This window comes from Cervus canadensis, chromosome 14 (assembly GCF_019320065.1).
Source record: "Cervus canadensis isolate Bull #8, Minnesota chromosome 14, ASM1932006v1, whole genome shotgun sequence".
NCBI classification, from domain to species: domain Eukaryota; kingdom Metazoa; phylum Chordata; class Mammalia; order Artiodactyla; family Cervidae; genus Cervus; species Cervus canadensis.
The window spans coordinates 32,715,825-32,729,012 of NC_057399.1; the positions used below are offsets into that span (position 1 = coordinate 32,715,825).

The window sequence follows — 13,188 nt, forward strand, 5'->3', positions numbered from 1 at the left end:
TATATTAGGAAACATATGGTATAACCCTGCTTTAAGAAATTTATCTTTTTGAAAAACAAAAATAAAGTATACCAAAAAATGCTAAATTGAGCATTGTTTATTACACAACATTATCCAGTATAAGCAAATAAGACAATAAGAGAAGGTTTACAATGATTAAAAAACAGGTCCTTTAGAGTGGGAAGGACCTGAGACTGACCAGAGATAATGATTTTATAAAAAATGGTTGTAAGTAGGTTGAATATGTTTATAGCAGATTGAATATGTTTAAAAATAGATGGATGAGAAGTAAAGCACATAAGACAAACATTGAAAAACTGAATATTATCAGAATTGCCATATTAGAGATAATTATACAAATACTGTAGTGGCACAGTCAAATAGGTCATCACCTTTGCCTGTGGAATGGGGTAGGTGTTGTTAGGGAGGACCTCACAGAAAAAGTGAAATTAAACTGAGTTTTAAGAATTGAATAAAAGTCCATTGCTCAAAAGGAAAGGATGTACATTCTGCAGAGAGATAGCACTTACAGTTTTCAAGGCATGAAATGGCATGGCATTTGCTTTAAATTTTTTAAGTCACTCAGTATAGCTAGGACATGGATTATATGTTGAGAGTGGCAGGAGTTAAGGTTGGAGATGGAGGCAGAAGCCAACTCATGGAAGACCTTATATGCTAAAATCGTTTTATACTTTGTCTTATAAATGATGGAAAGCTGCTAAGGATGGTATTATTATTGTTTATTATTATTGCTTTCTTCCTTGCCTTTCAATAAAGTAACTCTTAAGCCACATTTATAGGCTAGGCAGTTGTAGTTAGATGCCTTTTTGAGGAACCAAACACCTTGGTCACCTGATGCTGATACTACATTAGGATTCATGGTTCAAATGTCTAAATGTTCTGTTGGTTGTTTTTGTGCTATCCTTTTTGTCACAGTAATCACTATGATGTCCATTGTGATTTTTCCTTCCCTTTCTTTATAATTAAACTTACATAGCGAGAAAATGTAATTGAATATAAGCACTGTTTGATTACGAAAAATGAGAATGGAGAATACAACCTCAGTGGTACTAAGAAGAACTTCAGTAATCTTAAAGATCTTCTGAATTGCTACCAGATGGAAACTGTTCGCTCGGACAGTATAATTTTCCAATTTACTAAATGCTGTCCCCCAAAGCCAAAAGGTAAAATAGTTTTCTAGTTATTTTTAAAACACTGGTCTTGGGTGTTGTATATGGTGGGAGATATCTTCAGGATACTGATTTCACAAGAAACAGGAGAGAAAGAGCTCCAAAAACAATGAATTTTTTCCTCATGTGTTGTACAAGCATCCTCTAATAGAATTGTTCAGTTTGGTTTGGGTTGTCTATAAGTGACTTAAAGTTGTATAATTCTAAAATTTATTTTAAGAAATAAAAATTTCATAGTATTAATAAGCTACTTATTTATTGAACTGAATGACCTCACAACCAAATTCTCATGTTATTCTGAATAAATACTTTCAGATCCTTGTAGAATCTTAATTTCTTTTAAATTATCTTTTAAAATGAAAATAGTAAGATTAGAAATCTCTTGAGATAACAGGCATATTAAAATTCCTGAAAAATTGTACTAGTTAAGAAAATGATTATAATTTTGCATATATTATAGTAACTGGCTAGAGTACATCAAATTTCAATGAAAAAACTCCTAAAATAGTTTTCCGTGGGGAAAAAAAAAATTGAACAATAAGAGGCTGTTAAGCATTTCTTTTATATAGGACACATTTTATTTTATTCCCTTGGAGCAATTTATATTCTCACTGTGTTTTGATTATATATATATATATTTTTTTTTTCATTCATTCTATCCTTTTTTTAAACAGACAAATCAAACCTTCTAGTCTTCAGAACCAATGGTATTTCTGATGTACCAACCTCACCAACTTTACAAAGGCATAATAATGTGAACCAAATGGTGTTCCACAAAATTAGAAATGAAGATTTGGTATTTGTAAGTCACTAGATGCTGATTATTCTCTTTTTGTTTTTTCAGAGAACTGTTCTTCATTTTCTACCCCCCATTCATTCACATGACATTAGAACTATTTTATTATAACCTATGTTATAAAAATTTTATAGCAGTTCAGATAGGTTCATTTCCTGTGAAAATGTGATACCAAACTTGAGTTAATTATTTTAAGAATGGAATTGTATTGTATTTTGAGAAATTTAAAAAAAATTAAAAAGTCTTCTTCTGAAAAAGTATCTTAATTCTCAGGTTCTCAAGAAAGTGAGGGAATTTCAAAGAAGGTACTGAAAACAGTAGTAACACATAAGAGCTGATGTTTGGCCACAGGACATTTTGGGACATTAGGATTAGTCTCACTAATCAAGAGAACTAAGAGCTAAAAGCAGTACAAAAAAGGGCCAAGTCTTGAGTTCTATACAAGACGAGGAGTTAAAAGTAAGGCTATCTGTGAATAAAGCCAGGATTCTTAAGTAAATGCATCCTCAGTGAAACAGTATATGGCTTGTGAAAAATTTATCCACTAGCAAAAAGAGAAAAAGAATGTTGTCTGTTTTAGTTGTGCTCTTAAGTTAGGAAAAAGTTCATCCTCAGAATTTGTAGTTATAAACTTTTGAATTAAAGTTTATACCACCTGCATTGTTTGAGAAGCCCTAAGCCAATAAGTTGAAGAACTAAAGAGCCTCTTAATGAAAATGAAAGAGAGTGAAAAAGTTGACTTAAAGCTCAACATTCAGAAAACTAAGATCATGGCATCTGGTCCCATCACTTCATGGCAAATAGATGGGGAAACAGTGGAAACAGTGGCTGACTTTATTTTTCTGGGTTCCAAAATCACTGCAGATTGTGACTGCATCTATGAAATTAAAAGACACTTACTCCTTGGAAGGAAAGTTATGACCAACCTAGACAGCATATTAAAAAGCAGAGACATTACTTTGCCTACAAAGGTCCATCTAGTCAAGGCTATGGTTTTTCCAGTGGTCATGTATGGTTGTGAAAGTTGGACTATAAAGAAAGCTGAGCACCGAAGAATTGATGTTTTTGAACTGTGGTGTTGGAGAAGACTCTTGAGAGTCCCTTGGACTGCAAGGAGATCCAGCCAGTCCATCTTAAAGGAGATCAGTCCTGGGTGTTCATTGGAAGGAGTGATGTTGAAGCTGAAACTCCAATTCTTTGGCTACCTGATGCGAAGAGCTGACTCATTGGAAAAGACCCTGTTGCTGGGAAAGATTGAGGACAGGAGGAGAAGGGGACGACAGAGAATGAGATGGTTGGATGGCATCACCGACTCAATGGACATGGGTTTGGGTGGACTCTGGGAGTTGGTGATGGACAGGGAAGCCTGGCATGCTGCGGTTTATGGGGTCGCAAAGAGTTGGACACGACTGAGCAACTGAAGTGAACTGAAGCCAATAAATTAAAATAATAGGTGGTACTCCTTTAGTAACACCCTGTGGTGGTTGTCAAAAGCAAATATAAAATCTTTCTGGACGGATATCCTCTTAATGTAGGCTACCTAAGATTCCCACAGATAAAATGACTCCAACCATGAGCTTTTAGCTGAAAATTTAAAAACATATGGAGAATTAATCCAGGATTAAGCAAGAATCAGCAGACCAGTAAACATCAAAATTATATCTAAGAGGTTCATATAACAGACTTTTCAGATACAAGCTATAAAATACATGTTTATGTATTTAAACATTAAAAAGGAGTTGAAAACAAGGGGAAAACCCAAGATAGTATCAAAATAGCCCAAAAAGATTTGGGGGGAAAAGTATAGAAATGAAAAACCTACTCACTGACATTTTAAAAATGGACAAAGTAAAAAGCAGACTATTCATAGTTGAAGAGAGAACTAGTGGATTGAAAGATCTGAAAATCATTTAAATGCTGCAGATAGGGAGAAAGAAATGGAAATTATGAAAGAGAGCTTAAGGGACATGGAAAGTAGAATGAGAAAGACCAAACTGATGTCTGAATTCCTTAGGGAGACAATAGTTAGAATTATTCAGAATTACAAAGATATGAATCTTATGTGAGTAACAAGAAGCAGGGAGTTGCTAGGTAACCTGACTAACACCACAAAACTAATAATAATAGAGTGCAGGGAGCCGTGCTTCAGATTGCAGGCTTTCAGTCATTCTGTAAGGGTATATAAGAAGCACTGGTAATAGTAGCAATAGCTGGCACTTAATTGAGCATTTACTGTGTTGTGGACTGCACTAAGTACTATTGTGTATTTTCTCATTTATTGTTCATGACAGTCCTATGGAAAAGTAATCATTATTCCCATTCTTCAGATGAGGAAACCAAGATAACTGCAGTATAGAAAGATAAATGGCCTGTACAAGGTCACACAACTAGTAAGTAGTAATAAAGAACAGGTCAGACCTTCTGCACTATCAGGAAAGGCTAGCAAGGAAAGAGACTCACATTTAAATAAATGTAGGTAAACACTGACATTATAAAAAGTGTGAAAAGTGATAATTATACCTAATTTAGGGCATTTAAGAACAGGGTGAAATCAAATAACACTTTGTTCTTTAATCTGTGTTTTCTGTGTTTTATTACTATGAAGAAAGCAGAGTATAATTAATATGGAGTCTCAAATCCAGATTTGGTTTGTAAAGGAAATATTTGCTCATGAATTTTTTTTTTAAACTCTTGTCATTGGACATATTTCCTAATTCCCACATCTTCCTCCATCCTTACTTATTCTTTCCTTTTTTTTTTTTTTTTGGTTAAAGAATGAAAGCCTTGGCCAAGGAACTTTTACAAAAATTTTTAAAGGTATAAGAAGAGAAATAGGAGACTATGGTCAGCTGCATGAAACAGAAGTTCTTTTAAAAGTTCTGGATAAAGCGCATAGAAACTATTCAGAGGTTTGTATATTTTTTATATAGTTCATGTAGTTTATGATAGTTAAAATATGCTCTCATACACACAAAATACATTGATGCATGTGGCTTTTCAAATTATAATTTTTAAAAGTATATATATCAAAGACCTTTCAGAGGATGCATTCTGTTGGGGCTAAAAAATACAGAATTTTTTCATTGTAACTAATTTCCAAACTAATTTTTAAGCATGGTGTTACGTGTTTGATTACATCTTTGCATATATAATACTAAGGCAGTTGGTTTTAAAGTTGGCTACCCAGAGCTTCCTGGGTTCCACAGTTTTCCTCTGTAATTTAATCTACTTTTTAAAAAATTTTGAAAGGCAGTGTACTGAGGAACACTGTGTAGGTGAAATATGGATGGATATCTCTGGGCATCATCTTAAGATGCTAACCAGCAGAAATCCTGCTGCCAGTTGCCAGAGTCTTAAGCATAGTAAGATATCACCAAACGTGATGTAACACACATTTATGAACTTAAAATGTCTTAAAAGAAGTTAGTAGAAGATATTGTGAAACATACAAGCCAAAGAGTTGTTCTAATCCAGAACTCCACAGTGTTGGTGATTGTGATCTTCAACAACCATACCCCAAAGTTCTAGGCAAAGTTTAGTTGAGTTAGGGTGATATTACCTGCCAGTCTCCTGACATAGGCGTTAAGCTGTTTTATCTGCCGAATCATCATTCTTAATTCTTTAGGAAGTGTTAATTGAAGCTCCCATCCATATTTACTGCAGTTGCAAATCACTGTCTCTGCTGTATGCAGCTGTATGTATCTCTCTTCTCCACTCTGGCTGCTATGGGTCTAAGACTGTTTATCTTGCACCATTCACATTGCCCTGTATCACGATTGCTCTTTCTCATTGCTGTTTCCTTAAACTAAGCTTAAATCGGGGGTTTCCTGAGAATGAACTCGAACATCAAGGTTGATGGAAGTTGCAAGTCTAAAGGGACCAAAGCACATTGTAGTCTTGTCTGTAGTCCTGCTGAGAACAGAAGTGCATTTTTCTAATGGCAGAGTATCTTTCTGAACTGTGAATGCCAATAGACATAAAAGGTAACTCTTTTGCAATTTTTAATTTTTTTTTTCTTTTCCTTAGTCTTTCTTTGAAGCAGCAAGCATGATGAGCCAGCTTTCTCACAAACATCTGATTTTAAATTATGGAGTATGTGTCTGTGGAGAGGAGAGTAAGTAAAACCACCAGCTTCCTTTCTGTTAATGTTATGTCTTTCAAAACATCCATTTTTATTTATATAGAAAATTTAATTTTAGGATTATAGTTGGATATCAGTATATAACAAATTAAATATTGTTGAAACACAAAACACTGTATTTCTTTTTTTTTTTTTTAATTGATATTTCCCATGCTTTTTCATTTAGGGGAAAAGCGAGAATATACTTCCTTACAAAGTTTGAAAACAGTGTTTTAGAGCATATAATCCCAGTTCTTTTGGTTTTATACTTATTTCATTGACTCTGTGATGCATTTTTTTCACATTAAAAGTATCTGAATATAATTGATGGTATTTCATAATTGACAATTTAAAAATTTTTGCAGTCCATAATAATGGAACATATGACAGTCAGTGGCATCTATGAAATATATATATGTTAGTCTTTGTGTGCCACATAAAAAAGTTTTACTAAGCTCTTGCTCATTAAAACTCCAAGATCTTTTTTTTTAATACTAATGTAAATTTTTCGCAGTAAATTCTTCATTATTTATGTATGGATTATTCTCCAAATTAACAATGGCAGCAAAACATTCATAACATTTGTTTTAGTCACCCAGCAAGATCCAAAGGTGACTTTTGTCATCAAAAATTGTATATACATATGAAAACTAATTTTAATATTAGTTGAAGCAGAGTCATGATTTGAGATTCATTCTATATATGATATTGTGTTTATATATAATTATTTAGACTTCTACCTCTTAGTGTTGTGAATAAACTAAAACCCCAAAATACAGTGGTATATACCTGTTATGCTTTCTTTAAATTATTGAATTTCATGTAATTTAATCTCTTTTCCTATAATACATATAAGTATATTTATAAAAGTTTAAAATTATATATTTTTCATTGTATTATACTTTAGCCTTGTTATTATTATATTTTAATGCAGATATTCTGGTTCAGGAATTTGTAAAATTTGGATCACTAGATACATATCTGAAAAAGAATAAAAATTCTATAAATATATTATGGAAACTTGAAGTGGCTAAACAGTTGGCATGGGCCATGCATTTTCTAGTAAGTAGTATATTCTTTTGTCAACTTACTGTTTTACATTATGAAGCAGTATGAAAGGATCTTGACCTGGGAACAAGAAATAAGTCTATAGATGCTGAGTTATTTAAAATAATCTGTGTCAGTTGGGGAAAGGGATTATTTTAGGTGTACATTTATGTGAAATAAATTTTGAAATAAGTAGTATTGTCATTCCATCAGTCTCTTAGAACTGCTGAAGGATAATCTGTAGTTTGTGTACCTTAACTTTAAAGAATTGAATGAAAAATTATAAAAAAAAAATGAGTTATGGACAGCAGAAAAATCCTGTAGAAAGTGCCTTGTTACAATATTTGTGGGTAATTGGAAATTATGTCCACTGAGAAAGTAATATTGCCAGAAAAGCAAAATACTAGAGGGCCAGCCAGTGATCAGATTCTTTAGAATGCACCTACTGAACAGAAACAATATTTCTTGTGTCAGCTGCTATCTACAAATACATACAGTTTAAAATCTCAGATTCATAAAGTGAACTGGCATAAAGTAGTTTTAAAAAATATTAATTTTTCGGAGACTTCCCTGGCAGTCCAGTGCTTAAGACTTTATACTTCCAAGCCGGGGGTACAGGTCCAATATCTGGTCAGGGCACTAAGATCCCATATGCTGCTGAGTGTGGCAAAAAATAAATTAATAATCAAATAAAATAGCCTATAAAAATGATAAAACTAAGTATTTGTTTCATCATGGGTATAGATTATTATTTTGTTTAAAATGTAAAATAGGAAGCATAGTGCTGCTATAAGATTTCCTTTTATTTTCTCAAAGTGTACCTCCAAATTAATGTTTACTTAATTTTTGTTTTTTAAATTCATTTGGGGGCCCTGGACATACTAAGTGCTCAAATATTTGTGGATTAATATTTGAATGTTTATGCAATTAACTTTAATAGGAAGAAAAAACCCTTATTCATGGGAATGTGTGCGCCAAAAATATTCTTCTTATCAGAGAAGAAGACAGGAAGACAGGAAATCCTCCTTTCATCAAACTTAGTGATCCTGGCATTAGTATTACAGTTTTGCCAAAAGACAGTAAGTTCTACAAGAATCAAATTTAACTTTATTAAGGTTTGCTTGGAAAGAGGCATAAAAATCATGCTGTTAATTTTTCTCAAACACTATTTTATTGACATATTCTTGCTTAATAATAAAATTTAGTTACCATTTTCAGCAACCTAAATTATAGTTACGTCTTAGATTTTTGTCTATTTATCCTTTCTTATGTTTCCATGAACTGTAAAGTGATTTTTTTGAAGCAGTTTTAATCCCTAAGTAAGTACGAAATGTCAGGTTTTATCCAATTTTATTGTGGAGTTTTTTAAATATCATTCTTTGAATCACAAGTAAATTTTCTAAATTTTTATTCTCTTTAGTTATTAAATAAAAACTTGAGAAGAAATATTTCTAGTTTAAATTTTTATTTTGTTTAATTATTCAGCTAATTGACTTCTTAAATTCAGACATATTCAGCTATGACTTCTTTTTTTTTTTTTTTTTTTATTTTTATTAGTTGGAGGCTAATTACTTCACAACATTGCAGTGGGTTTTGTCATACATTGACATGAATCAGCCATGGAGTTACATGTATTCCCCATCCCGATCCCCCCTCCCACCTCCCTCTCCACCCGATTCCTCTGGGTCTTCCCAGTGCACCAGGCCCGAGCACTTGTCTCATGCATCCCACCTGGGCTGGTGATCTGTTTCCCTATAGATAATATACATGCTGTTCTCTCGAAACATCCCACCCTCGCCTTCTCCCACAGAGTCCAAAAGTCTGTTCTGTATTTCCGTGTCTCTTTTTCTGTTTTGCGTATAGGGGTATCATTACCATCTTTCTAAATTCCATATATATGTGTTAGTATGCTGTAATGATCTTTATCTTTCTGGCTTACTTCACTTTGTATAATGGGCTCCAGTTACATCCATCTCATTAGAACTGATTCAAATGAATTCTTTTTAACGGCTGAGTAATATTCCATGGTGTATATGTACCACAGCTTCCTTATCCATTCATCTGCTGATGGGCATCTAGGTTGCTTCCATGTCCTGGCTCTTATAAACAGTGCTGCGATGAACATTGGGGTGCACGTGTCTCTTTCAGATCTGGTTTCCTCAGTGTGTATGCCCAGAAGTGGGATTGCTGGGTCATATGGCAGTTCTATTTCCAGTTTTTTAAGAAATCTCCACACTGTTCTCCATAGTGGCTGTACTAGTTTGCATTCCCACCAACAGTGTAAGAGGGTTCCCTTTTCTCCACACCCTCTCCAGCATTTATTGCTTGTAGACTTTTGGATAGCAGCCATCCTGACTGGCGTGTAATGGTACCTCATTGTGGTTTTGATTTGCATTTCTCTGATAATGAGTGATGTTGAGCATCTTTTCATGTGTTTGTTAGCCATCTGCATGTCTTCTTTGGAGAAATGTCTGTTTAGTTCTTTGGCCCATTTTTTGATTGGGTCATTTATTTTTCTGGAATTGAGCTGCAGGAGTTGCTTGTATATTTTTGAGATTAATCCTTTGTCTGTTGCTTCGTTTGCTATTATTTTCTCCCAATCTGTGGGCTGTCTTTTCACCTTACTTAGTTTCCTTTGTTGTGCAAAAGCTTTTAAGTTTCATTAGGTCCCATTTGTTTATTTTTGCTTTTATTTCCAATATTCTGGGAGGTGGGTCATAGAGGATCTTGCTGTGATTTATGTCGGAGAGTGTTTTGCCTATGTTCTCCTCTAGGAGTTTTATAGTTTCTGGTCTTACATTTAGATCTTTAATCCATTTTGAGTTTATTTTTGTGTATGGTGTTAGAAAGTGTTCTAGTTTCATTCTTTTACAAGTGGTTGACCAGTTTTCCCAGCACCACTTGTTAAAGAGGTTGTCTTTTTTCCATTGTATATCCTTGCCTCCTTTGTTGAAGATAAGGTGTCCATAGGTTCGTGGATTTATCTCTGGGCTTTCTATTCTGTTCCATTGATCTATATTTCTGTCTTTGTGCCAGTACCATACTGTCTTGATGACTGTGGCTTTGTAGTAGAGTCTGAAGTCAGGCAGGTTGATTCCTCCAGTTCCATTCTTCTTTCTCAAGATTACTTTGGCTATTCGAGGTTTTTTGTATTTCCATACAAATTGTGAAATTCTTTGGTCTAGTTCTGTGAAAAATATCGTTGGTAGCTTGATAGGGATTGCATTGAATCTATAGATTGCTTTGGGTAGAATAGCCATTTTGACAATAATGATTCTTCCAATCCATGAACACGGTATGTTTCTCCATCTGTTTGTGTCCTCTTTGATTTCTTTCATCAGTGTTTTATAGTTTTCTATGTATAGGTCTTTTGTTTCTTTAGGCAGATGTACTCTACCTAAAAAAGTATTTTATTCTTTTTGTTGCAATGGTGAATGGTATTGTTTCCTTAATTTCTCTGTTTTTTCATTGTTAGTGTATAGGAATGCAAGGGATTTCTGTGTGTTAATTTTATATCCTGCAACTTTACTATATTCATTGATTAGCTCTAATAATTTTCTGGTAGAGTCTTTAGGGTTTTCTATGTAGAGGATCATGTCATCTGCAAACAGCGAGAGTTTCACTTCTTCTTTTCCTATGTGGATTCCTTTTACTTCTTTTTCTGCTCTGATTGCTGTGGCCAAAACTTCCAACACTATGTTGAATAGTAGTGGTGAGAGTGGGCACCCTTGTCTTGTTCCTGATTTCAGGGGAAATGCTTTCAATTGTTCACCATTGAGGGTGATGCTTGCTGTGGCAGCTATGACTTCTTAAAACTTTTCTTTTGTGTTGATAACATCCTTAACAAAGTTAAAGTAAAAATTTCAGTCAGAGGAGTTTTTTTTTGGCCCAAATAGTGTTGTAATTGTGTTTCATTGAATTAGCTAATTTCTCAAATTGAATGCTCTACATTTTGAATCCAGATTTATCAACTTTTGTACATTGATGCATGTTTTCTTTTTTGAGCTAATACTAGTTGAGCTCTGTACCTTTATATGACAGTGAGGACAGGGATTATAGGACAGAAAATGTTATAGGAATTTAGGTCTGATATTTGGGGATTTTACCCTTTGGAGTGGAATGTGAAGAAAGAGAATATATATTCATATGAAGGAGAAAGGACTCTGTACTGTTAAATCTCTTAATTATGCACCAGAAATATTCACATTGCTTTACCAAAATATACCAAAAGATGCAACAGTTTATCATTCTTATTTATTTATTTACTTATTTACATACCTGTTTACTTATATATATCTATCTTCTATCATTCTGTCTATGCCAGAATACCAGAAGGTAAAGTTAAAGTATTCCCTCCTTTTGTGAATATCATTATTCGGATGGGATCAAAGACATCAAAAAATTAACTTGGCCGATCCCATGGTCTGAGCAGAACCTGTGTGTGTCAGTATTGTGCCCAGAATGCCTTGGTATCATCTAGTCATTCATTTGCCTGTTGGCCCTGGTTTTTCATCTACAAGTTAGAGTAGTCACTGCTGTTGAGTCATCCGTACAGATTGAAATGATGTTAACATTACCTTTATTATTTATACATTGTAAAGAAAAAATATATAAAGGAGCAATTTGGGAAAAATTTTATGGGAAAAAAATATTGTGAATGCATAGCTATTAGGAAAGGGTAGAGAGAATGGGGCAATAGTTGAAACACTGTGGTTTAATGAAAAATTTAGTCAATTCAGGAGTTATTGTACAGTAACTAATTCTGTGCTATTAACAAATTGTATAACTTCGGGCAAATTATTCAGTCACTATGGGTCTTAATGTTGGCATTGTTAAAGCTGAGATATTGAATTAGGTGATCTCAAAGGTCCCTTCTGGCCCTCAAGCATGTGTATATATGCATGAACATACCCCTTCCCCCAAGCAAATTAAAATGATTTGATTTTTCCAATTTGTGTGAAATTATTAACATATATAAGAATTGTTTTATTAAGGGAGTTATTTAAGCTTTTTTTTTTTTTTTTTTTTTTACTGTCATTTAAAAGTCCTGCAGGAGAGAATACCATGGGTACCACCTGAATGCATTGAAAATCCTAAAAATCTAAACCTGGCAACAGACAAATGGAGTTTTGGTACCACATTGTGGGAAATCTGTAGTGGAGGAGATAAGCCTCTGAGTGCTTTGGATTCTCAAAGAGTAAGTTTATATAAACAGTGAAGTTGTAATTACTTTGTGATCCCTCATATTTCTTTCACATTATTTGATATTCTTTAGCCCATTTTATGTTAAAAAGAAGGTTGATATGGCATTTATAATTTATTCTCAACATGTGGTTCTTTAATTATAGAAACTACAGTTTTATGAAGATAGGCACCAGCTTCCTGCACCAAAGTGGACAGAATTAGCAAATCTTATTAATAATTGCATGGATTATGAACCAGATTTTAGACCTTCTTTCAGAGCCATTATAAGAGATCTTAATAGTTTGTTTACTCCAGGTATGTACTGTTGGAGCAGTCTTAATGATGTATTTAATAAATCCTTACTAATTTTGTAATCCCCCTCTGGGAAGTTCCCTGATATCTTTTAGACCCTCTTAATTTCTTACATTCATATGACTTTTTCTACCTTATACATATTCTAGTCTCATTGATTGTGAAGTATTTTCATAAAAGGCTTTTACCCTTTTAATAACCTCACTTTAGTGGCCAGTTAATGAGTAGTACACTGAGAAACTTATTTGATTTTTTATAAACAATTCATTGTTTTTTAAACTAGCTCTCACATATAGCTGATTAATTTTCTAAACGTGAAGTAGATTTTTGTTTGTCCTCTCCTTCTTAAAAAACTTAACTAAATATACGTGTGTCTGACCCATAAATATTTTCTGTTCCAAAACTACTTGCTGTTCTTGTCACAAAAATCAGCATACAAACTTACTTTATAAATATTAAAACTGCCTATTTTGGAAAGTATTCATTTATCCTTTGCAAAAATTTTTACCAAAAACCTGTCCAGTTATGATTCAAGGCTT

General features: G+C 33.5%; 1 protein-coding gene across 7 annotated transcripts in view; it reads left to right on the forward strand.

The window, feature by feature from the left end:
• The window catches only part of JAK2 (Janus kinase 2), a 115,415-nt gene that overhangs the window by 84,364 nt on the left and 17,863 nt on the right, over nucleotides 1-13,188 (forward strand). For all 7 annotated transcript variants that reach the window (XM_043486603.1, XM_043486602.1, XM_043486605.1 and 4 more), the window contains 8 exons: nucleotides 998-1,184; nucleotides 1,865-1,992; nucleotides 4,761-4,895; nucleotides 6,013-6,100; nucleotides 7,041-7,168; nucleotides 8,094-8,232; nucleotides 12,199-12,350; nucleotides 12,502-12,652. In XM_043486603.1, the coding sequence (XP_043342538.1) occupies nucleotides 998-1,184; nucleotides 1,865-1,992; nucleotides 4,761-4,895; nucleotides 6,013-6,100; nucleotides 7,041-7,168; nucleotides 8,094-8,232; nucleotides 12,199-12,350; nucleotides 12,502-12,652 (1,108 nt within the window). The remainder of the gene's footprint in view (nucleotides 1-997; nucleotides 1,185-1,864; nucleotides 1,993-4,760; nucleotides 4,896-6,012; nucleotides 6,101-7,040; nucleotides 7,169-8,093; nucleotides 8,233-12,198; nucleotides 12,351-12,501; nucleotides 12,653-13,188) is intronic.